The sequence below is a fragment of the Alosa alosa genome, chromosome 4, assembly GCF_017589495.1.
Source record: "Alosa alosa isolate M-15738 ecotype Scorff River chromosome 4, AALO_Geno_1.1, whole genome shotgun sequence".
Taxonomy (NCBI): Eukaryota; Metazoa; Chordata; class Actinopteri; order Clupeiformes; family Clupeidae; genus Alosa; species Alosa alosa.
This window is the reverse complement of record NC_063192.1, coordinates 6,599,290-6,625,057: the sequence shown is the minus strand read 5'-3', so window position 1 is coordinate 6,625,057 and position 25,768 is coordinate 6,599,290. Positions and strand designations below refer to the sequence as shown.

Sequence of the window (25,768 nt, the reverse complement as noted above, 5' to 3'; positions counted from 1 at the left end):
TGGAACAATTGATAGTGATATTGATAATGTAGGATCTGAGACAAAAATCTGTTTTTTTAGGAAGAAGAATTTCTGAGTGTGTCTGCTAAAAAGTGCAGCGAGATTGACACCTATTTTGGTAGTACACATGTGACAACCTACCTAAAGACCCATTGGTTCCCTTATGCTGAGCTGTGGGTTAATTTTGGCAGAACATTCTTTCACTGTAGCAGTGAGACCAACAACAAGGCAGAGAGGTATTATACTAACCATTTGTCATTCATATTTTAAAAAACAGTACTGTATACATTTGTGTATTGTTTTGTTCATATGAATATGGTGACAATTACCTTATATACAGTACTCATATTTCCTTTAAAGTATAGCTGACATGGTGGATGTTTTGCTGTCAAATCTGAAAATACCTTGCTCATCACATGTGAATTACATACTGCCTTTTTTATTTTTAAGATTCTTCCTTACACTGAAGTTTCTACGGGGCCAGGCCAACAAGAGAGTTGACCAACTTCTACATTTGCTGTGTGGAGATATGCAGAAGTATTACAGGTTAGTTATTTTACTTTAGTGTCATGGTTCTGTTGTCCTAGTCTTTCATACCCTCTTGTATCTTTGAAAATAATATATATTTTCCCCTATACTGCAGTTACATGGATGACCTCACAGAAGCTGGAAGGCTGAAAGTGGACACTTCCGCTGCTGCTAAGGAAGCTGCAGTCATGTTTGAAAAGGGTCTTGGCTCAAACTTAAATATCCTCCAACCTCAAGAGCTACCCACACTCAGAAAACAAAGTACAGCCACAAAAGCCTGAAGCTGAACAGAAACCGTCTATACATGCCATGTTGACAGACCTACTAGAGTGGTGCAATTCAGATAGTTTCAAGCCAAGCCATGACCTGTATAAGACTGTACAAAGAGCACACAAGCTGGCTTTCAGCAACTTCACCAGTGTGTCCAAAAAAAAGAAAATTGTGGCTTAACATGCATATAGGCAACAAATGAAAAGAACAAAGCATGAGAACTTCCAACTAAAAAAAAGAACAAGGATACACAACAGACTCCACTCAAAGGACTGATTTTATTGAACATGTCCAGCGATGAGCGGATCTCGTCTCCTGCCGATAGATGAAGGCAGGGGCGGGGAGCCTACCCCCCACGACGAGTGGTGGCGGTGGCTGAAGGAAGATGGTGTGGCAGGCAGACCATGCCCGATTGACGTGGACTGCTGGCAGAGGTGGCTGGAGGGGAGGTGGAGGGGACGTCAAGGTCAGCGTACTGAGAAGTAGAAGCAGTGTTAGGTGGTACATATTTAAAGAGCCCACTGAATTCCTATAGGCTAGCGCTGATTAAATGAGTGAATGATCAGATTGCGGGGCTTTCCCGAAAGTAGGCAGTTAAGATTGGCTCCGTGTAAGCATGGGAGGAGTAAGGCTACACTACGAGTCTTCCTAGTAGAACTTTCGCTGAAGCTATCATTTCTACCAGAAAGACTCAGTAGACAGAATAGAATCAGTTAACAATTTAATGAGTAACGGAACAGCTTGGATACAAGCATGATAGAGTCCTGAATAGGTAACAGTCTTTGACGTAGGCCCCGTCTCGGATCCGTCCAGCGATGAGCGGATCTCGTCTCCTGCCGATGGATGAAGGCAGGGGCGGGGAGCCTACCCCCAAAAGGATGAGTGATGACCGCCGGGGCGGTGACTCAGTAATCTGGTTCTGAGAGGAGCAGAGACATTAGTATACATACAAGATGAATTAAACGGCATGACTGGGCCGGGGTGATGACGTGCCAGGACGCCGACAGAATTTTAAGGTAGCTAGGTGTTAACCATAACCTAGGGTTGTAGTGGGGCCCGCAGCATGCTTTCGCTTTAGTGGGATTTAGAAGCTTGACGAGCTGGGCAACCAGCGTCTAGGGCAACCTAGACCAATCGCGCGGCCGGCAACCGCATCCAGGGCAACCTGGACCATAAGCACTTCACGATCTGGGCGCCCAGTGACTAGCGAGCTAGTACATCGTGACGAGCCAGGCCACCGGCATCCAGAGCAACCTGGACTTTAGTGCTTATGCGAGCTGGGCAACCAGCGTCTAGGGCAACCTAGACCCCGAGGGCGTGCCGGGCTACCGGCGCCCAAAGGCAACCTGGACCATTAGCTGGGCAACCAGCGTCTAGGGCAACCTAGACCGGATGGACTGACGAGGCGACCGGCATCCAGAACCACCTGGACCCGAACTGGGCAACCAGCGTCTGGGGCAACCTGGACGAACTGGGCAGCCAGCGTCTGGAACAACCCTAGGCGAACGGCGTCACGGCAGACAGCCCGGTGTACATAACCAACCCCCCGGCGTCACGAGCGGGCAACCGGCAGTCGCGGCGCTAACCCTGAACCATGAGCTGGGCAACCAGCGTCTAGAACAACCTAGGCGGATGTGACGGGGCCAGACAGCCCGGCATCAGGGCCACCTGGACCGAACAGGATGTGGCGGACGACAGCGGCATCCAGAACCACCTGGACCCGGCAACTGGGCAACCAGCGTCTGGGGCAACCTGGGCGGCGTGGGCAGGGGCAACCGGTGCATGGCAACCTGAACCACGAAGCTGGGCGGCGTCTGAGCGAACGGGTGGCGCAACCTGAACCATGAGCTGGGCAACCAGCGTCACAAACGCATGCCTAGGGCAACCTAGACGGATGTGACGGATCGGCAACCGCATCCAGGGCCACCTGGACCGAACCATAAAACCAGCCGCCTAGGGCAACCTAGACGAAGGCCACGCAAGCCGACGGAACCACGAACCGGGCGCATGGCTTAACCTGAGCAACCAGCGCCTAGGGCAACCTAGACGGATGTGACGGCGGGCAACCGCATCCAGGGCCACCTGGACCGAACTGGGCAACCAGCGTCTAGGGCAACCTAGACGAAGGCCGGCCTGGGCAAAGCCGGGCAACCGGCGTCCAAGGCACCTGGACAGTGAGCTGGGCAACCAGCGTCTAGGGCAACCTAGACCAAGTGATGGCCGGGCAACCGGCATCCAGGGCAACCTGGACCAAACTGGGCAACCAGCGTCTAGGGCAACCTAGACGAGCATCACGAGCCGGGCAACCGGCGAGTATTGACCTGAACCATAAGCGTCGAACGAGCTGGGCAACCAGTGAAGAGGGCAACAGGCCCGTGGCTGAGACTAAATCACCGCGAGCTACCGGCATGCTGGGCCCCGATACGTTACGGCGATTAGTGCAGGCGAATGCCAGAATTTAACCACCGCCACCAGAATTTGAGAAGGTAAAGAGGTACCTGAGTTAGCGTGAGAGAGTAATTTCTGAGCATCGAAAACATCATGAGGCGTTAGTCTGATGTATGATGTGTAGGCGTCGGATGACCACCTTCCTAGCATTTTGATGGATGACGTGGACAGCCCTTTTTGGGCGGCAGTCGTGGCTGCGCCAATGCGGAATGAGTGTGAAGTGAACCTCTTTGGAGAGAGGTTACATTTGAGCAGCACGTTAGCTAGATGGCTGCTGAACCAGCGACGTGTCATGACGTGACCGTCTGGTGTGATAAATAGGGGGAAAACTGGTGAAGTATGAGGCCGTAATTTAAGGTAATGAACCATGGAAGCGAACGGGCATAATGCATTGTTTATTTTTACAATTGAAATAGTAGTACCACAACCAGAAGTATCGGTTTTAGAATATTTCAGACAAATGGTGAAATAAGTGGGGAAAAAGGAAAGATCAGAGAGAGAGAGATTACGCGTGGGGTCGTACAGAGAATTTGTAGTGAATTCTCCGCACCGCATGAAGCCATAGAAAGCCGAGAGGAAGACGGCCTCCAGCAGGCTATCAACGTACTCTGAGTGGTAGCCGCGTTTAAGCACCACCACCATGATGTTTAGAATATCCGCCGTAATGGGAGGCGAGTGTCAATGGAGCGCGGGGAAGAATTTTGGATGCCTTTGAGGAGAAGGCGTATTTGTGGGTTGGAGAACAGACTAGGGAAACCGGGGTCGTGAAGCCTGGCGTGGAATTGTAAACCGGCGACTGTTTTTTAATTGACGCAAGTTTGAGGTCCTTGGTGATCAAAGCAGTAGACCAGGAAAGCGCAGACGGTAGAAATGAGAACTGGGAGGATGGGTGTGTGATGGTGCTGACAAAATATGGAGAACCAGGACCAGGCTGAATTATAGGCTTTAATTGTGGACTTAGCAACGCCTTTTAACATATACGTTTTGGCTTTCTCTAATAGTGAACTGAGGCAAAGAGGATTTAATCCAGGATCAGCTCGGCGAAACGAGGGCACGGTGTGGACACTTTGGCTGAAGGGCAGAGCCGGTGGAATTCCTGCAAACGGAGACGAGAGAGGGCGTCAGCTTGAACGTTAAAATATCCGGGGACATGAATGGCATTTGCGATGAAATTGTGTATAACAGAGTGCCAGGTGAGCCTCCTTAAAAGGGATATTATTTTAGGGCAGCGAGAGCGACCTTTGTTTACGATGGCCACTACTGCCTCGTTGTCACAGAAGAAAGTGATGCGCTTTCTTGACCAGTGGGTACCCCAGAGTACGCAGGCTACCACGATGGGATACAGCTCGAAGAGGGCGGACGAGGCAGCATCGGAGGCGAATGCCATAAATTCGTCCGACCATCTTTCTGCGAACCACGCGTCTTTATACAATCCCCCAAAACCGAGAGACGGAGCGGCATCCGTGAACAGCTCGAGAGAGACAGACGAATCAGAGTGATCATTATAGAAAAATGAGATGCCGTTCCATTCAGTAAGCAATTTAGACCAGAAACCAAGATCCGACTGACAACCCAGGTCGAGCACGACGGGGTCGGATAAATTGACAACGGAGTGGGCCAGAATTAACAGGCGAGAAATAAAGGAGCGACCCTGCGGAATGATGACCCAAGAGAGAGAGAAGGTCTCGCTTGGTCACCGTGCCCACGGAGAGAAATGAGGCGGACACTTCGCGAATCCTAGCTAATTTTTCCCCCGGGAGAGAGGCCCGCATTGCAACCGAGTCGAGGATAACGCCCAGAAATTCGAGAGAGTGAACGGGGCCCAGGGTCTTCTCCGCCGACAGAGGGACACCGAGCTCCAAGAACACAGCGCGAAGGACGTCCAGACCTGAACTAGACCCCGCGGGGAAATCAATTAGCAGGAAATCGTCCAGGAGGTGGGGGACGAACGGGAGGCGGCAGACGTTGAGCAAAATCCAGCACAGCGCTTCCGACAGACAATTGAAAATGTGGGGACTACTCCTGCAGCCGAACGTGAGCCGCACGGCGGAAAAGTTGGACTGCCACTTAACGCAGAACAACGGCCAATCAGCGGGATGAATCGGCATAACCTTGAACGCGTCTGTGATGTCGGCCTTAGCCAGGAGAGCGCCCCTGCCGGCGATTTTAATAAGGCAAATGGCATTGTCGACGGAAGCGTAGTGGAGTGAAAACGGTTCGAGGGGAATCATTTAATTAACGCTGGACCAGATGTCGGAGTGAGGCGAGGACATGTCAAAAATCAGCCTTTTCTTACCGGAGTACTTCCGAGTGGCCACGCCGAGGGAATTAACGCGGAAGGGGCAGAAAGGAGGGACAGAGAAAGGGCCGAGAACATAGCCTTTATTAAGTTCCTTGGACAGGAGTTCGGACACGACAGAAGGTTCGGCCAGGGCAGACTGCAGGTTCCTAGCCACGTACGAGTCAGAGAGGGGGGACAGGACACCAACCCTAAACCCCTGAGAGACCAGTGAGCAAAAAATCAACAAACACAGAGTCAGGATGGGCAGAGAGATACATTTATGACAAAACGGATACATTAATAGGCGTGGACGGGTGAGACGCTAGAATTTCTTTGCAGAAACCACCTTTCCTCCCCGCGGCGGCCTTACGCGACGGGGGCAGACGGACTTTGGATGAGGGTCCTTGCACTGGCTACAGACATGGGAGAAAAGACAGTTAGTATGGGAGCAGACGCCCTCGTTAAAATTGTTGCAGATAGCGAGCCCGTTAAAGTAGGAAACGGGCCGCCCCTGCCTATCGAGAGGAGCCCTTACGCCGTCACCCCGGGCAGTGGCCGGAACGGAAGGTGCGCTGAAGACTGTCTGAGGACACAGACTGGCCGAGTGGCCGTGGGAGCTACAAATATTGCAGCTGAGCGATCGCTGACCGCTGAAGTGCCTGACCAGCAGCTCCGTGTCGACGACGGACCAGTCTAAACGGGAATTGTAGAGGAAAATGTAGGAAGCAGACTTTGCGGAGAACGAGTTGTGATATTGATAGAACAGGGCACCCCCATAACGCTGATTAAAATCGGCCATCATGGCGAGATACGTGTCCAGTTCCAGTCGGCGATCAGGGAAGGCACTGCAGAGGACATCGCGGTACATGCCGAAGGCAATCACGAAGTCACAGAACGACAGGCTCTTTGAAAGCCTCGGGTCGGAATTTTTGAGGATGACTGAGACGTCACCGCAGTCGACGAGCTGACGGTCGACAGCGGGAGATGGCAATAACAAGGAAGCGAGATTAACGTCTTTACCTTGAATGATGTTCTGCCGGAGTTGCGGAGAGATGGAGACCGCAGAGGGAGCAACGAAGCAGGAGCAGGACCCGACGGACCAGCCGCAACGGGGACAGCGGGACTGCCGATGGCATTGTGTGCGAGAAGCACGAGGTCACCCTTCCGCAGGCCGGCGTCGAAGGGAATCCCCGCCTCCGTCAACGCCGCCGCGATATCGACAGCGGAGAAACGGGCCCAGTCGGACTTGGCCTGGATCGACCTGACGCTCCTCCTGGGCTGGGTTGGAGGAACGACGTCCTCGTCCGAGTCAGACGACTCGATTTGGAGCAGAGGAGAACCGACAGACATGGTCCGTGAGTTCGGCCCCTAGATTGGCAAGGTAAGGTTGAAACTTTGTGATTCGTTCAGAGCAACAAAGACGACTGCAATAGGACGTCAAGGTCAGCGTACTGAGAAGTAGAAGCAGTGTTAGGTGGTACATATTTAAAAAGCCCACTGAATTCCTATAGGCTAGCGCTGATTAAATGAGTGAATGATCAGATTGCGGGGCTTTCCCGAAAGTAGGCAGTTAAGATTGGCTCCGTGTAAGCATGGGAGGAGTAAGGCTACACTACGAGTCTTCCTAGTAGAACTTTCGCTGAAGCTATCATTTCTGGGTCTCCAACATTTCAATTCTTTTTGCCAGACAGGTGTCAATTAGGGCAAAGGTGCCCTTCAACATTTGGGGACCAAGGCCATGAGTGGCCAGGCCATAATTTTCCCAATTGGCCTCCATGGTGGTCAGGAGGTGTCCCAGCGTCTTCCTGCAAATGTATAGTAAATGTTATAGTTTGGTGAGGCATTGATTTTCATGACAACAATGAGTAATAATGCAATTATTCAAATGATGTCAAATGATAATGCAATAAGTCAAATGATGACTGTACACAAGTACCTGCAGTTTTCAGTTTTCGCTATGGCCTCATGTAAGCCATCACCCTCCTCCAGACAGGACTGGCTGATTGTGGTGATGGGCAGGAACTTTGCTGCCAGGAAGTTCAGATCCTCTGAAAGGGTCACACATTCCTCTACAAAAATACAATTGCATATTTACATTTAGAGAAATGGAAAGAGGAACTTTAATGACAAATATGTCTCGATACACAATCTGATCTTTTATCTGCTCTTTGCTGCTGGTATTAATCTGCTGGTTACAACGAAAACTACTTTTAGTTTTGATTTGCAGCCTGCACACATTTGTACTCATACAACTGGTTTAATACAACTAAGGGAAGGGTTCCCTCAAAGCCAAAGGCAAGTCTATCAAGAGTTCAGCAACAGTTTGAATCTATGTGCACCTGAATAATATATTTTAGCATTAAAGCAACACCAAAGACTTTTTTTGTACCTTAAAATAATGTTTCCAAAATTGTTTCAGTAATTCATCAACTTGTAAAAGGGTGAACGGCACTTCTGAATTCGCTTTGCGGCCCTCTATCGGCTATAACCGCACTATGTAAGTTTGCCAGATCGGGTAGCGAATCTGTAGCCTAGAAATCTAGACGCACCCTAGCGGCAGCAAATTATATTTGCTTCCAGGGCTAGTGGATCTGTAGTTCGATGGAATGAGACATAAGAAACTACAAATTTGCCTTGCATCTGATGATACATCGTACTTACATCGTACTTTCATAAATCGTGCAACATATTCTACCTTGTCTGTGGACATCGTTATTTGCAAAGCCGGTGCTGGGTAAACAAATAGCGTGCGTGCGACAGAGGGAAAGTTCTTTTGATGTTGCTTTAATTACAGTGTAGTAGACTACAGTAAATCAGTAAATAGAATTACCCTTACATTCTCTCATCATCTTCTTAACCTCTAAACCTCACAGTTACCTTCACACAACTTGCTGACACTTGTTGACAGCTTGATTCGTGGTCCTGGCTTGACCTCTGACTTGTGCAACTTGGCCATGAGCACCTCTTTTTGGCTCTTGCCTTTCCTTAAGTAGGCCACCAGAGCATTGGATGAATAGCACTCTGGTGACCCACACCTTCTAAACAGTTCCTCCCTAGTCACTGTATATCTGCAATATCTCTGTATTCCCAGCTTTGGCCCAGTATATCTAGGTGGAAGCTCATATTCGAGGTGGCATTAACAAATGGCGATCAAATGACTGTATGTTACTGGACAAATGTATAGTCAATCAGCTTAAGGCTACCCACACCCTTTTCTGTGATTGGACCTATCTGAGGCAAAGATTTGAACTTCCATTCCATCCCTGCTTGCAGATCAAAATCAAATACCATGCTTGGGGGGAGAGAGGCGCAATGTGTAGACCTGTGTAGACAGTTATTGTTTGGAACTATTTATTCATTAGAAATAATTATGTAAATGTATGAAATATTGACATACAAAATTACCTTTTGGCCTTGGTCCCATCAGATATTCGGAGAACACTCTCCACTTCGAATAATACTATAGAAGTGAAAAAATATTGTTGTTAATTTAATGTGACCTCATTTCATGCCCAAAACTATGCTGACCATAATACAGTATCTTCCTACCTTGTTCCCCCTCTGTGGCCGCTGATTCTAGGCCACCATCTAATGTATTTAAGACAAATCAGAGAACAGCATTCAGGGAACAGTTTCAAAGATCTCTGTATGTGTGTGTGTGCATTTGTAGATTGTGTGTGTGTGTGTGTGTGCTTGCGTGTGTTTGTGTTCACATGTGTTGCGTATGTGCGTGTCTGTTCTCTGTATATTTTTTACCTGCACACGCGTGTTCTCCAACAGGTTGATCTGTCAAGACATAAATGAAACAAATGCATACTGGAAAGATCTTCAGGTGGGCTGTGTGTTTGTACAGTTTTTACCTAAAAGACAGTGTTTACTGATCCCTGTACTGTATGTGTGTTGTGAATGAGTGAGTTGTGAGTGAGTGACTCGAATGTTGACCATAAATACAGTATCTTCCTACCTTGTTCCCCCTCTGCAGCCGCTGATTCTTGTGCCAGGCCACCATCTAATGTATTTAAGACAAAGCAGAGAACAGCATTAAGGGAACAAACAGTTTCAAAGATCTCTGTATGTGTGTGTGGGTGCATTTGTAGATAGGTGTGTGTGTGTGTGTGTGTGTACCTAGGCTAATCAAGACCAGAATAAGTGTAAGCTAATTAAGTGTCATTTGGAACATAAACGTAATGTTGTATTTATTGGTGAAATTGTTATTCTGGTATAGTTACTCATGAACAGGGATGATCTTGTAACTTACAAAATAAATCTCAGAACTAAAAAGTTTTACCTGCAACTTCTTCCTCTGTGGTGTCTGCTTCTGTTGATACATAAATAGAAACAATTATATTGTGTGTATGTCACTTAATATTAATTTCTGTACAAACCAAGACGACGGATTCCTAAAGAAATGCAAGCACCCACACCGGTGTATCTAAATTATCTATGTACCAAAAATGACAGTTTACCGTGACTCGAAGAGCTGTAAATGGTGTTGTAAGGCTGCGTGTACAAATCTGCTTGGAGCTCCAGTGGAATTTTGAATTGCGACGAGAATCTCGGGCTAACCATTCATGTGCCGTGTGAAAGGGTGGAAGTAAAGCAGACAAGCACCTACCCATCTGAGTGTTGGTGCCCTTTTCCACGACAACAACCTCATCCGTGTTGTCCACCTGGACAACGTCACAGTCATCTAGCAGCAAAATGGAGAATAGGCACATACTGTATATCTGGTAAAGGCCATGGGATGATTATTATCTAGCCAGTAGCCATGGATGAGACAGATATAGTACAGCCAGTAAGCCCTGAACTCAGATCATGGATTGAAAATGGGTTGAGAGGTTTAACTGATAACTTACAAGCACAAAGAAAACACAGGCCCTTCTTTTGCAGGCACATAGTGTGGAAATGCCCACTACAGGTACCACATTTGACCTTAAAACACAATTATGTCAGAATCAAGTTTAGACGATAACAATAAGAGTTACAATTTATCTGAAAATTGCTTATCCAAAGCAAACTAAAATGATTGCATTTACAAGGGGCGTTTGGTATCATCGGGTCCATATCTCTGTTGTCATTATAAAAATTCCTCTCAAACATAGTCTGAACTACTTTCAAGCACTCATTAAATGCATTTCCTTTCTGCACTGATTTCTAAAAGCATAATCTAGCCAAAGCCAAAGTAAGCACAGTATGTTATCAAACATTGTATACCCCTTTGCCATGCAGCAGCTTAACACAAGAACCACATCGTTTGGTGTGATCTGTGGGATACAAGTACTTGAATGAATATTTGATATGCCTCATTGAGCAAACTGTGACTGTAAATTGACATGAAAAGGAGAATCTTTGCAAAAGTACCCAACAAGACATTAATACTCTTACCTAGTGCTGCCAAAAGCTCTTGTGTCAATTGCTGTCTTTTTGTGAAAAGACAGCAGTCCCTGAAGGGGGAGACACTAAGGTGGCATTCTGCAAACTGTTAATGTGAAGTGAAGCATCATGATTTGATAATTCACATACATTTAAATGACATGGAAAAATTATTCTTTATCTGAAATGTTACCATGATGGTGAAAACACCACAGGACACGCTGTCCATTTGCTTTGCATGTTTAAAGGACTTAATAGTCCAAGGTCCAGTTGTCTGCCTAGCCTCTGCAAATTTTCTAACAGTCAAAGGAAAAGCTCAGGTTAACAACAATGTAAAAAAAAATATTTGGAAGCATTGCAAAGCATTGCATTCTCTCTATACCAGAGATGACCAAGAAACAATATGTGGCATAAGTTACCCTAGTTGTTCTTAGACATGAAGGCCAATTGGGCCGGTGCTTATGTCCGGTTTCCATTGTGCTAAGCAGACAAGAGCCGTACACTCCCCCAGCGTAGGTAACTCCCAGCAGAAGCTGGTACCCATGTTACAGCTGGGTGGACTGAGTCTTGGCACGACGTGCAACATCAAGTCAACATCTGGGACTCAAACCAGCAATCCTATGATTCCTTGCCTCTCCCCTTAGACCACTGAGCTACCCGCTCAGCATAAGTTTCCCTAACTTACCCCCAATTGTCTTTGATTGCGGACATCTTATCTGTAGACTCACCCAAGGAATCGGCATATGTAATGACCTTGGAGGTTAGGTCACAATGCTACAAAAGGGAAACAGTAACTGTAGTGATTTGAAGCACAAAAACCAGGACAGAGACAGAGAGCATTGGTAAAGTTTGTAAACAGGGACAGAGACTGGAACTATGTTTGGAACCTGGAGTGGTGGAACAGGTTTGAGAGAAATTACATGTAATGACTCTCCTTGACCACTGGAGGAGAAGACGATCATAACTTGATTATCCCAATGCAGAATTATCAGAGAACTTAACAAACAATAAAACATTACTTACATTGTAAGCACTATGTGTGCATGTTTACTTACAACAAAGGTCCAGTGGTTACCATTCTCCAAATAGGGCCCCATGATATACCTACTGCTGTGTAGAATGTTATTCTGGGGAGATGGGGTAATAGAAAAATATACAGTAGGTCTTGTCTTATTATGATTGTTAGAGTTCCAAGTCTTGGTTAAAGAGGCTTATTATCAGAGCACAACTGTCCACATAAGTAGAGGGCTTCCCAGTATTCTTAGGTAACATATACAGGCTACCAGCATGAAGCAGGCTTGAGTGAGGTTGTGTATAAATTGCATCCAGTCTAGTGTGTTGGTCAATAAATTAATCATACCTTCACAAAGTAGGTGCTCCTGGCCCTTTTTGTGCCGTCCAATATATTAGTCATTACATGTGATGTCAGGACACATTTTTGATCATGCTTAAATAAAAGACAACATTTGTGAATAAAGCAGGTGTGGATTTACAATGCTAGACACAGTACGTTTTGGTTAAGTCCAAGATTTGATCTCGACATGACGTGGTAAAAAGTATGCATATCACATTACCTTCCCTTTCAGATAAAAAATGGCATCCATGATCTACAGACAAGAAATGTTGATATTAGAAAAAAGAAATTGACAACTAAAAGATGAGTTTTGGTTCCTTACTTGGAGAGGATGCACTCCTACAGTGGGCACTGGGACATCATGCAGTAGGCTAACATTGTATGTATGTATGCAAGTGTGTATGCATAATGTGCATGCATGTATGTATGTATATATATATGCAGGCATCAGACATTCCTTTGATATAACATTCAAACCTCATCAGAGATGCAGTGTTGATTATAAATGGACCGGAAACTTGCAAGGCTCAAGGGAAATTGCCCCACATCCCCTAGGTAGAAGTTTCCTGGAAGGGCCTCATTTTTTACCCATTTCTCAATTTCTGTACGAGGGAAAGGCAGCATTATCTGTCTATGTCACACATTAACTTTTAACATTAACTTTTTTTTTTTACAAAATCAACAAACCAACAATAATAATAATAAAAAAACTCACCACTCATCATTCCAACAAAATTGGAGATACTATGAGAAGAAATAAAGGTTAAACAAACACCCTAGGTTAAATATATAAGGACTGTCAATCTATGCAAATATCCCATTATCTGTCAGAAGAGCTAAAATCCTCACAGAAATTACAAGTAGGTTACTCTGCCCTAAGACAAGGATTAATATTACTTCAGCCCTGGGACCAGCAGAAAGACTGAACTGCCCTCGGACAAATTATGAATTAGGTTACTCTGCCCTGAGAGCAGGAGAATATTACTTCAGCCCTGGGACCAGGAGAGAGCGTTAACTGCCCTCAGACAAATTATGATTTAGGTTACTCTGCTGCGAGCTTACTTCAGGCTAGTCCGGTGAACATGTATAAGCCTACATTGTGTCATAAATCATTTTAGCATGTCCAAAACACGTTGCCCCGTGTTAACAGACACCACATAGCCATTTTTATTTTAGATCTATAATTCTCTAACGTTAAAATGGCCAAACTTAGCCTAACGTTAGCCGCTACAGCTTCTTGAAATAACATTAAGGCTAGCTCAGCCCGCAGCCTGCTAGGTTTGAATGAAGGTGCACAGTTGCACACACGAAAACAACTTACTATCAATTTTACTGTGAATTTAGCACTTGTATTTCACATTTTTATTTCACAAGAAAATTAACTTACCTTCCCAATGATTTGTATAGCTAAGCAAGAATTGCGACTATGAAAATAAACAGCAACAACCTCAAATTAGTTAGGCCCGCCTCTCCTCTGTTTTGATTGGTTGCCTGATTAAACCAATCCCATTAGTTTCTGCCCTCAGAACATCTTTCAGTAAGCAAAACTCCCATCTGCAGTTGGGCAGACTAGCCCTGGCAGCAAATGTAATAGGGTGCGTCTAGATTTCTAGGCTAACTAAACAGGCCTATTCTGGTGTGTTCTTCTGTTCCAAATGGCTGAAGTGTTAGGCCCACATAGGAGAATGTAAAGTCAACTAAGCTACCTGATACACCTTTAAAATAGCAAGGTGACCACTAAAACTAATTAAAACAAACAAAATAAATAGGCTACTTTAAGGGCGTAGCCAGAAATTAAAAAGGTGTGCCTGTGAGATCTTTCGGTGGCATCAACCCAGTACAAGTGAGGGGCGCATATGACAGGTGGAACGCAAATGAACTGTAAATGTAAACACTATGGGCTACTGTATATCAGTGCTCTCAAAATGAACGTGATCGCGTAATAACAATCAAAAACCGCACGTTAAAATACGCTACTCGCAAGAATAATTCTTCAGAGGCTGCACCATATAATTCATTTTAAAACGTAAATGTAGATCAAATTAGAAAAAAATAATAATCCATAAAGCTATTTTAAGTTAGAATAAAAAAATTAGAATGCAGTGCCTATTTTAGAGATTGGTTTTATTGTAGGTCTAAATCAACACGTGAACTAGGCTTTGTTTATTGCTTAGCAAACTGTGTAACCGATTGGCGAAGTAGCCTGAGCTATTAATACTTGGGAAAATATCCTTTGAACAGACATCAGGAACCACGATCAGTGAGGAACAGGAGTTACATCCACTTACTTTACTCCTAATTTGCTGTGCAAACAGTCATTTCAGGGTCTCCGATGACGCGTCCATAATGCGCGCTGGCTGCATTTTGAGGCTAGTGCAAGGCGGGGCTTGGATTTAAACATGTAAACAATTTCATCATAGATTGCTTTCAGCAGCTTCTGGGAAATGGAGTTGCCTTAATTTATTTAGAGAGTGAGTAAACTTATGAAACAGAGAAGTATCGTCATGTAATCCATTGATTTCAACAATGTAACTGTATTCTAAATAGGCCTACCTAAAACTATTTAACTTGTAACTGTATCGGAATACAGTTACTCATAATTTGTATTCTGAATACGTAACGCCGGTACATGTATTCCGTTACTCCCCAACACTGTTGCCAAATGATGTTTTAAAAATGTAATTTCTGTTTCAAGAAATGAGCCAAACCAATCACCTTCTTTGGATTCAGTTAAGTTTTGGACGTGTAAACGTGTTTCTGTGGACTTTGTTGGACACTGCCCTCTATCTTCAGTTGCTTTAGTCTGATCTCCTGTGTGTTTGCCTTGTTTTGAATTTTGGACCTGCAAGTACTTTTCTGTTTACCTTTCAATAAATCCCCATCACCGTGAACTGAATCTCCTAGTCCTCCTTCTGTGTACCGTGACACATCAAAACACTGTCAGTGGGTGAATAAAACTACTTTCTTCCAAGAATCAGAGAGGACTGCCCACAAAAAGCATATTGAACAAACATTTTTTATATTCTGTCACATCACCTTTAGATCATGCAGTCTGCATGTCTCTAGATAAACACAGTGCCTGTAAAAAATATTATATAGTTTATGGCGCGTCTGAGACGTGCGTGTCACGCAGGCGATGTGCAAGGTCTAACATGGGAGTCGAAATAACGGACACGCCACGCAGCTGACGCGTACACGCACCCGTGTGAAACTGGCCTCAGTGAATCTGAAGTTGTTGCTGCAAGCATGCTGCCGCTTAGTTGCACAACAGAAGCCTCTCCTGTGGCAGTGAATGAAGGTACAGTACAAAATGTGAAAGTGTAGAGAGAAAGGAGGAAAGGAAGTGTGCTGTGTGTGTGTGTGAGAGAGAGAGAGAAAGAAAGAGAGAAAGACTGAGAGAGGGCAGGAAGGGTTCAATATCACAGATTCCACAATTCCATTCATGAAATATTCATCTTTGGTATTGCAAGAAATGGACAAAAAGTTCTGGGTGATTTATAATCTCAAGAGAAATGGAAATACAGAACTGCATACACCCACAGTGCCTAAAGAAAAGTATAGTCTCGGAGAAGAGAAGGCCCCTCCCTTTGAAACTCAAGCAGGTGCAAAGTGTTATTATTATGAATTCATCTATCAGCCTCTTCTCTCTAGCATCACTTCTTACCTGCCCATTTAAATGGCTATACTTAAAAAGTCTGACTGAAGAAAAGGTAATGGAATCTGATAAATATATCACACCCCAATTTCACATCAATTGTGTTGAGTCAAGATAGCTCTTTATTATGATTGTTATTATTGTCATCATTATTATTAGTACTAGAAGTAGTATTTCAAGAGGTTATTTCAAAGACTTAGAAACTGAACTAAAGGTGAAGGTGGGAAAGAGAGTGAAATGAGAGAGAGAAATGCTGAAAGGATAAAAAAAAAAAGCCGTAGCAGAGAGGTTGGTGCTGTCCATGGTCCTGAAGCACGTACGTTGCTGCCTTTTCACAAGATCCTCCAGATGCTTGGTGTGTTTGTTAGTTCACTGTAGTAACAGTATGGGCTTCCCCTGGGGATTGGAGAAGTCTGAACATTCTGTGTAAGTAGAGATGCTTAAGAACAGCTGCACTGGAGATCTACTGTCTAATGTATTCATCTTCAAATACAGGCTTTTTACAGTCTGTAACATAATTGTATCAAGTCTGAACTCTACACACAATTCACAAGTTGTGTCCTCCCTTTCTCTTATTCTCGCCCATGTGACCTATACTGTACATCGTATTGTGTTTAATTCATAACTAGACCTATAAACCCTGACATGTTCATACATGGTAATTGGTAGGTGTAGGTGGAACCCCGCCAACACTGCCTGTTCAGTATTAGTGTTGAAGACTCCCTCGGCCCCCAGACTCCTGCAGAGCAGCAGGTCGCTGTTGACTCCTCAGTTCACCACGCCGACGAGGGCTGAGAGCACCAAGATCACACAGACTCTGTTTAACCTCAGGATTAGGACAGAATCCCTGGAAACGAGTGATTAGCCAGAGAGATAGAGAAAGGGAGAGAAAGAAAAAAGAATGTGAAACGGTGTGGGAAAGAGAAAGTATGTGGGTGTGAGAGAGAGCAAGCAAGCCAGGGTGGTAAAACAGTGGTGAGTTAAATGCTATTTGGTATAAGTGATGTCATTGTCTTGTTAAAGAACTGTTTCTGGGAGAGAGTGTAAGACACTTGGTGGGAAGGGGGAAAGTACCAAGAGAACAACGTGCAGAGGAAAACAAAAAAAAAACTAGAGTGCATTTCTGAGGAACTGCGAAGTGTGCTTGCTCTGGTGCGGTTCACCAATGGGAGCAAACACTGAAATATGGTGTGTTGAACTCGACTTGATCCAAGGATTCCAACAGTACCTTATTTTTCAACATTGCCATTTTTCAGCCTACGGGTCAAAGGCATTAACACACATCCAAAACGCATTTTTGCTAGTTGCTGTGCCCCCTAGACGTCAGGGCACCAAAATGTATGTGTTCTCACAATGGAGTCCGAGTCCCTGTACCAAGTTTTGTTATAAGTATATAATTATAAGTATATACTCTTTTGATCCCGTGAGGGAAATTTGGTCTCTACATTTATCCCAATCCGTGAATTAGTGAAACACACACAGCACACAGTGAACACACAGTGAGGTGAAGCACACACTAACCCGGAGCAGTGAGCTGCCTGCTACAGCAGCACTCGGGAAGCAGTGAGGGGCGTGGGCATGGGAGAGCAGTGCAACTCTTCGGTTACAAGCCCAAACCCCTAACCAGTAGGCCACGGCTGCCCCCTTTGGCCACGGCCCCTTGATTTGCTACATGAAAGTGATATGAACTCACTTCCTGTTTGGCAGCTTCGTGACTGATTTCGATTGGCTGTGATAGGTAAATGATTTTGAAAATCAAAAATTATTTCAGTAACCTGAAGATGGTCTGAAGATCAAGTATGCCAAGTTTCGTGAAGATCGGACAAAATTTGCGACCTGTGAAAATTTAGTTTCCAAAATTTGGCCGATACCCATTCTGGAGGAAATTGACGTAATAGGGTGCGTTTAACTTGGCTTGATCCAATGATTCCAGCAGTATGTCGTTTTCCGAAATTGGGCATACGGGTCAAAAGTTACATGCATTACCGCAATGTCCAAAACGGCAAAACCTACTTCCTGTTTTGCTTGGCTGTGACGAGCGAACACTTTTGTGAGGCTTGATCTGTAGATCATGGACATCAAGTTTTGTGAAGATTGGTCACAATTTGTGCTTTCTATTAAATCCAATATGGCGAAAGAATGACAAGGGTCAGTGACAGCATCTTCATTTTCCACACTACACCGGTTCCGGCCGGACGTTCCAGAGTTGGACGGGTGGTGACATTTCAAAAGGTTTAGGAGCAGAAGCTGCCCAAAAAAGTGGTCTTACGGGAATAATAAGAAAACTTGAAGGTGCTATAAGCAATGTAACGCGGTTTCTAAGTTAAAACATTTACATACAGCTAATATCACCTCATCACCCGCTAGCTGCCTGTGCCCCAAATATACTGTAAAAAAAAAAAAACGCTGTCAGCCTAGGCTTTAAAAAACGGCCACAAAACAACTTGGGCAAACCTTGCCCATGAACACATAACAAACTGATGAGATGTGCGTTTGGGAGAGTTTCAATTGCACGGGAGGGAGGGGGAGAGAGTAGCTAGCTAGCTCTCTGTTTAGTTTAAACGTCAACAGAAGTGACGTTACCATGCATCGCTTATAGCACCTTTAAGAAGAAGCACACTAATTAAGTTTGACAAAAAGATAAGTGAGTGACAAGGTAAAGTTTGTTTTGAAAGGTAAGTGAGTGACAGAGACACATATGCACATACTTGCATGCACACACACACACACACACACACACACACAGGCGTCGACACACACTTTGCACACTGTAGTAAGACGTTCTGTTCTCTTCCTTTTTTATACTTATAAATGGCTTTTTTATACTTATAAATGCCAAAAGATATGCTTTGCAAAAAATTTTTTTTTTTGTTCGCAATGCCAAATTAAGCTGCTAAATATTAAATGGGGAGAGAGCGAACAGGTGAGAGAAATATCAAAAGGATTGTTATTGTTGTGCTGCTGGCGTGCTGGTTTTCAGGCCCACTACCTGCCTCTCGGCCCTCTCCTGCATGTGGAGAGGGGAGATTAACAGCACACATCTGGCGTGATCTTGACCAGTGTGTGACTCTTCTCATGTGCGCCAGGTGTGAGAGAGGATTATCGGGGTCACCGACATGCCAGCAGGAGCTGTAGCCGAGCCATTGGAACAGCGTTATTTAGTTCACTGTTCAAGGTTACAAGAGCTGCCTCGTGTCTGTGTGTTGTTCTGTGTGTTATTTGTGTGTAAGTGTGTTTCTCTCTCTCTTATGGTGTATATATGTGTGTGTGTGTGTGTGTGTGTGTGTGTGTGTGTATGTGTGGGAATGGGTGGGTGTACTGTATCTTCATGGTAGTTGCAAGTCTCTATCACTGATAATGATCATCCACACAAGGTGACCTGGCACATACAGCAGTTCCAAGGATACAGAGATACTGATGGGCTGCCACACAGTATGTTCCTGGTCCCGGTGCCTGGTTGATGATCCTTCACAAAGATACTCTGATCTCACCTGTTAGACATCAGCCAGGGGTTAATAGAGGATGTAGCACTGAGTGCTTGAATATCTGGAGTCCAAGTAAGCTACACAGTTGGGAATGGGAGTTATGATGTATGAATGAACTAGTGAACAGGCTCTCACAGTTGAGTGTTAGCCATGGGATTAATAAACCTCCAAAAGTCCAAATCTGTGTTGAGGACAAAGAGGAGGGAAAGCATTCTTGAAGGCAGAAAATGCCTGCATTACGTTTATATGACTCAATTTTACCTGTTTTTATGACTCAATTTCCGCCACTGTCAATTTCTCCATCTTATGCCAGCAAGTCATCCAGTTTATTATCCTATTCAAAAAATTGAAATTTCAACTTGTCAACCAATGTTCACTTTTAACTAATTTCAACCACTTGATTGCAGTTCTAAGGAGTGCTACTTCTCTCCTCTCTCTTACTCTCTTCTTCCTCCTCTAGTCTCTGTCATTCTCACCCTCAATGAGAAGACAAAGATCCAAGACACAGAAAAAACACGAACCGCATACAACATGGCTACGAAACCTCCCCCACCCCTCAGCCATCCCCAGCCCCACCCGCCTGAACTTCCTCCAGTGGGCCCAAACACCAATCTTCCCGTTCAGTACCAACAGCACCAATGTCATCCAACTTGTCACTGACACCCACAACCCCCACAGAGAAATCCCTCTCTCTCCACTGTTCGCGCATCTGTCAAAGCCCCACAGCCAACTCCAGGCTGCCTGCGCAGGCAGGAGGGCTGCTTGCTCGGAGATTCAGTAGCAGAGGCTTTGCTACTATTTTTACAGCCAGCCAAAGCCACCACTCACAGTCTTAGAATGATTTTAAGAGCTGTATCAGTTTTATTTATGGACAATTCTGTATATTTAGCCAACAGTTTAATTGTGTGCAGTTGTCTGTCATGTCAGAACTGTCTAATCTGACACCACACTATAGGCTTATTCAGTCAGAGTTGCTTTCATTGGACCTGTTGTATTTACTGTAAAGCAGTAGTAAGCCGTTTTGGTCTGAGACTAGCCCGCTAACGCCCTGAAAGACATGCCAAAACATTCAAAATGTCGGCAACAGCCCAGTTGGCATTTATTATCACAAAGCTTGTTAATATGCTAACTGATGCCGTTTGGTGATATAGTTGGCATTGCCATGCAATAAAATGTGTCTAACTTTTTGAGGGCTGTTCAGTCCCACAACACAGAACTATATAGTGCATACTGTATACTTACAGGCTAGCAGGAGCGACACCTTAGACACCTAAGGACAGCTTTGCTTTAAAGAGCAAGCAGGCTTTATGCCCACAAGGCTTTGAACAATCACCCTCTAGCTGGAACAGTGAGTGTATGTTCTTGGTGCACTGCTTGCACTGGAGAGGCAATGACACCAATCAAACTTCCACAAAGGCTTCAACCTCGCACCGACTCCCAAATAGACTGATCAAAAAGGTGAATGAAACCTTCCCGTTTCTAAAAAGTGGCTTTCTGTAAATGTGCCTGCTAAATTATTTTGTATTTGTTTTATTTTATGGCAATGTATTTGTTTTATTGTTGCGCTGGTCATGTTGATTGTCTGGTCTACGGAGAAGCAAGGAGTAAGAATTTAATTGTTTTTGGTACACTGTACAGTACCTGATACTCTGCTTTCAAATGAGGAATAGCAGATATGCTTCATACAGACACAGTGAAGAAAAAGAGATCAACATAAACACAGACATAATTACTGGATGGTAGTTGACAAGTTTGATGGATTTGTACATAAAGGATTGAGAGAAGCTTAATCACACATACTGTACGTGTCATTAGTCCTGGCAAGCCATCTGGCCTGCAGGCATGGCTTACTCCTTCTCTCCCTTACTAACCTGCTTCACAGGGTTAGTGTCTTAACACTCATACACGCACACACACACACACACACACACACACGCACACGCACACACACACACATTCATGAAACACAAGAGACCATGAGAACCTCTTTTTTCCTTCTTGTATTTCACACTCACAAGCTGGTGCTCCCACTGGAGTTACAAACTCTTCAAAAATAGCCTGCTGTTTCTGTGAGGAGAGGCTCAGTGTGCTGGATTCAACAGCATGAAACGCAGGCAGAACACATAGTGGAGGCGTACTTCTACTCGTACACATCTGCTCAAACGTGCAGCATTGTGTTCCACTTCACAGACGACTCGAGGGGTGGGGGTTGAGGGGGCAGTAGTAGGGGGGAGAGAGAGATGCTAATATGTATTTATCTTTCCTTTCTTTGTTTTTTCTTTCTCCATTGTGTCTTAGTGTGTGTGTGTGTGTTGGGGAGGTGGAGTGTGCGGGTGGGTGTGTATGTGTGTGTGAGTGTGTGTATGTGCTGTAATGTTCTTTTACTTTTGTTATTCTCCATAGTCCATGTCAGTTGTTGTTATTATTACTATTAATTGCTAATTCTTTTGATGTAACTACTACTTTGGCAACATTGTAATACTTACAGTCATGCCAATAAAGTTCATTGAATTGAATTGAATTGAATTGAATTGAGAGCCCAGCTTGACAAGTATGGCAGAGTGAGAATGTTTGTTTGACAGACAGATATGAAATGATGCCATCACAATGGTGCCACAAAATTGCATCATCACAAATATGTTGGTAGAATGTTGCCAACTAAAGGTTTCATTTGCATTTCCATCTGAGATGGACATCATGGCTTCAGAGAGTTGGGTTACTTTTTAAGAGCTGGTTTAATAAATGGTGGGAAGAAATATGTGGTAGGCCTAAGATTTCTAAGATTACTTTCTGAAGCCAGGATTTCACAGAATTTCACAATATTCACAGAAGAGTTGTTAAGTTCCCTGTGCTACAGGTAGAGGATTTACCACAGTGGCCAATCAACAGCCGAGGGCATCCTATGCACGTTTTTTACCTTAATATAACAGCTTCAAAATCATGTTGATGGTAAACTAACTTCTAACAGGGAGAATTGCGCACCTAGCATAGCTGACATCTCCCGAGAATCGTGAAACATTACCTGTAGATATGGCTCTTTTGAGATTGTCATCGCCTGTTACTAGTCCTTCAGCTCCAAAACAAATGCACATGTACCAGCGTCTGGGGGGAAGGACTTAAGCCATGAGAATGATTTAAAAACGGCAAGGTAAATAAATTATAAATACTCATACTCTAAGCAAAGCTAATTGCCCAGTTGTCCCAAAGAAAGATCCAGAACAAACATCAACAAACTAGCAAGTGCTTATGCCTCCTTGATGGGAAGCAAGGCTGTAGCAGCCTAATTATCACATGAAATGGGGAAAACAACAAACTAAAGCAGCAAACAAATCAACAACACCTTCGCAACAAGCAGGCTTTGCTAGCAAGTGCCTATGCCCTGTTGATGCAAGCTCTAGGTAAAGCTAATAGCCCAGTTGCCCGGAGAAAGAACCAAAGCAAGAACAAACAATATCTACAGTAATATCTACAAATTGCTAGTGCTTATGCCCCATTGATGTAACCTGACTCTCGCCAGATGAATTTCGTTCCGCCTAGCTCCACTCATCCATCTGGGATCAATCCATTGAAGTGTTGCTTCAGAAGGCTGGGCCTAATCAAAAAATGCTTGCATATGATTGGATAAGCCACTTGTCTGTCATCTATTGACATGCTACTTCAACCACTTACATCGAAGCCAACCCATGACGCTGATAACAGTCTCACAGTCGCTTCTTCGCTATGTCACATCTATGAAACTGCGTCCTGATTGGCTTTACCATAAAATCTGGTGCAGAAATCACTCTCAACGGAAGCGATCCCAGATGGATGTGAGTGAAGCTAGGCGGAGCTAAGCGGAACGAAATTCATCTGGCGAGAGTCAGGTTACCATTGATGTGGGCTTTAAGCAAAACTAGCAGCTTACTCATAATGTGACGTGTGATACTACAACAACAACAACAACAACAACAACAACAATGAACCAAAGCAGCAAACACAAAGTCACCATCAATGTATCCTCCATGCGCAACATGGCTTCACTAGAAAGTGCTTATGCCCCGTTGATGCAGGCTCTAAGCCAAGCTAGCAGCCTAATCTCTCAGAGAAAAGTCCCAAAGCAAGGAGCATTACCTCCATAACAGCCCTCAAGAGCATTTCACTGGTGTTTTCAAGGCCCATTTTCAACACCTCCAGAAGGTTCAAGAGTGGTGTCTGGCATCCCAGACCCACCCCCCTCCACACTCATGATGGGTTCTCCACCAACATATGCCAACAACCGTCCGCAACATAATCAGCCAAAATGCAAGCCATTGTCAACTCAAGTTGACCCCAAGTACTCTGTGAGTTCCTCAGCCATATCCATGAGCTTTCCTTTTCAGCCATCTCAGATAGCTGTAATAATGTAGGGGGTAATAATGAGCTCAAGAGACCATTTTCATGTCATTTCTAGATCTGTACAGTATAATTCTGGAATTACTTTAAAAAATAATTCCCTCCTCCAAGAGTTAGCAGAAAGACAGAAACAGTGACAAGAATAAAGATGAAGGATTAACATATGATACGGTCCAGCACTGATGCCTGAAAGGCCAATAGTGCTGTAAAATGCAAATCAGTCATGATGATCTCAAGAGTGTAAGACGAAACATGACGCACCCAGCTGATACATGTAAACAAGAGACAAACAAGGAAACGTGTGATGTCTACTTGCATGAAGATATGAGGCATGAGAAATGCACATACGTTCGTATGATCGTTCTGTATCTACAGATGTACGACTTTCTGCCAGGAATAAGAATGCGTAACTTTTAGTAATATATGTATAGAGTGCATCTGTGAGATCCATTTTTAGTTCTCCTCTGATATTAATTACAGAGTGAGTCAGCCAATGGCGCTGGTTGATAATAGGTCAATTATGTTGTGCAGGAGCTGCTGTTTTCTGTCATGACCAAAACTACTTGACAAGTGAGTCACTCATCAAGATCATTCTTCTTCACCAGGGCACACTCCTATATGTGTTTGTGTGTGTGTGTGTGTGTGTGTGTGTGTGTGTGTGTGTGTGTGTGTGTGTGTGTGTTTGTGTGTGTGTGTGTGTGTTTGTGTTTGTGTGTGTGAGAGAGACAGTCTCAGCACCATGAAACTAACGACTCCTCCATCATCGTCACTGGCACTGGCAGTCAGCTGGAACACAAACGCATGCCTGTCAGAATATTTCCACTACACGTTATCTTACCATTGGTGCAATTTGACAAAAAAACAAGAGCGGAAACAGCAAACTACTTCCTGCATAAACAGAAGGGTTTGGAATTAGGGATACTGTAGTATTGGTGTTCCGGTACATTTAAGCACAGTGTGTACATGGATAGCTGTTGTGTTACACTGTACTTACATACAGAAGGATTTGGGTGAAAATTAGGAATAGGAGTGTGGTACAGTGTGCTACAGTATTTCACACAAATAACTGTTGTGCTACACTATACATGTAAGGGATAATGTATAGAGCGCTGGTCATTGTCGGGAGATAGGTCCCGACAGGGCGAACCGGACAATGATCGGTGTTCTATACATTATCCCGCTTATTACACGGCTACTTACCAAAACGACACAATAAACTCCCCACGATATGACTCTTTAGCCTACATAGCCTAGGCTATAGCCTTTTTGTTACCGTTTCATCATGGCTTTTGCTGAGAAACAAATAGTTCGCAACAACACACGCTGAACTTGAATCAAACATTCTTTAGAACACAGCTGATCAACCGTCTGCTTTCACTTTTGAATAAAGTTCCAATCCTTGCGTAGTGATATGAAAGAATTGACTTAGAAGCACAAAGCCCATTTTCCTTGACAGTGGTCTGTTATACTTAGCAACGGTCTGTTATTCAGAATTAGCAGACTGCCGAACATTGGGAAGGCCCATTCAAGTGAATGGAGCATTCTGCAGCACTATGAAGAGCCGTGTAATAAACTGGTATAATTACTTTAGCAATGAGCCGTTAAGATGTAGCATTAACCTTTTTAGCTCCATGCCAGTTTTACCTTCTGTCGGACACCCAACGAGCTCTGGCATTCTCCTAAAGTCTGTACCTAGGGCCCCTCAATTGGCATCTGTTGGAGAGTGGGTTTATAAGTGGATTCATGAATGCAAATGTGGGTGCAATGGTGCCACATATGTGATTATGGCAAGTCTTTTGAACGTTAGTGCTCTTCGCCAAAATTATTTAACCCCTATCATAAAACCTTAGCCTTGAGATTACTCATGTTAAAATCAAAATCAAATAAGAAGCCAGCAGAGAATTTTCAAGTGTTACGAGTGACCTAACAAGTCCTAGGAAGAAATGTACTAATCCTTTTTCACATCTTTCTGTTTTGTTTCATCCTAAAACATTGCTACAGGC

General features: G+C 44.4%; 1 protein-coding gene across 2 annotated transcripts; it reads right to left on the bottom strand.

Annotated features, from left to right (window-relative positions):
- Positions 1 to 7,116: 7,116 nt before the first annotated feature.
- On the bottom strand, positions 7,117 to 14,604 carry LOC125293971. 2 transcript variants are annotated; one of them, XM_048242234.1, is made up of 19 exons: positions 14,543 to 14,604; positions 12,970 to 12,998; positions 12,732 to 12,856; positions 12,475 to 12,507; positions 12,261 to 12,347; positions 11,956 to 12,027; positions 11,586 to 11,674; positions 11,094 to 11,196; positions 10,913 to 11,006; positions 10,742 to 10,791; positions 10,384 to 10,459; positions 10,143 to 10,217; positions 9,816 to 9,845; positions 9,492 to 9,536; positions 9,284 to 9,313; positions 9,077 to 9,115; positions 8,933 to 8,987; positions 7,464 to 7,596; positions 7,117 to 7,332 (listed from the first exon to the last, which is right to left on the bottom strand). In XM_048242234.1, exons 2-18 carry the CDS (start codon positions 12,977 to 12,979, stop codon positions 7,503 to 7,505), a joined length of 1,107 nt encoding a protein of 368 aa, XP_048098191.1. In that variant the 5' UTR covers positions 12,980 to 12,998; positions 14,543 to 14,604; the 3' UTR covers positions 7,117 to 7,332; positions 7,464 to 7,502. The 2 variants fall into 2 exon arrangements, with proteins under 2 accessions (XP_048098191.1, XP_048098193.1); XM_048242236.1 differs by lacking the exon at positions 14,543 to 14,604 and adding an exon at positions 13,642 to 13,702.
- Between the last annotated feature and the right edge of the window lie 11,164 nt (positions 14,605 to 25,768).

What these genes read in the sequence shown, in the direction of transcription:
- LOC125293971 (XM_048242234.1), bottom strand. An exon ending in GGAGCACCTACTTTGTGAAG is followed by an intron (nt 12,028 to 12,260) that starts GTATGATTAATT and finishes CCATCTCCCCAG; the next exon opens with AATAACATTCTACACAGCAG. An exon ending in GCAATCAAAGACAATTGGGG is followed by an intron (nt 11,197 to 11,585) that starts GTAAGTTAGGGA and finishes TTTGACTGTTAG; the next exon opens with AAAATTTGCAGAGGCTAGGC.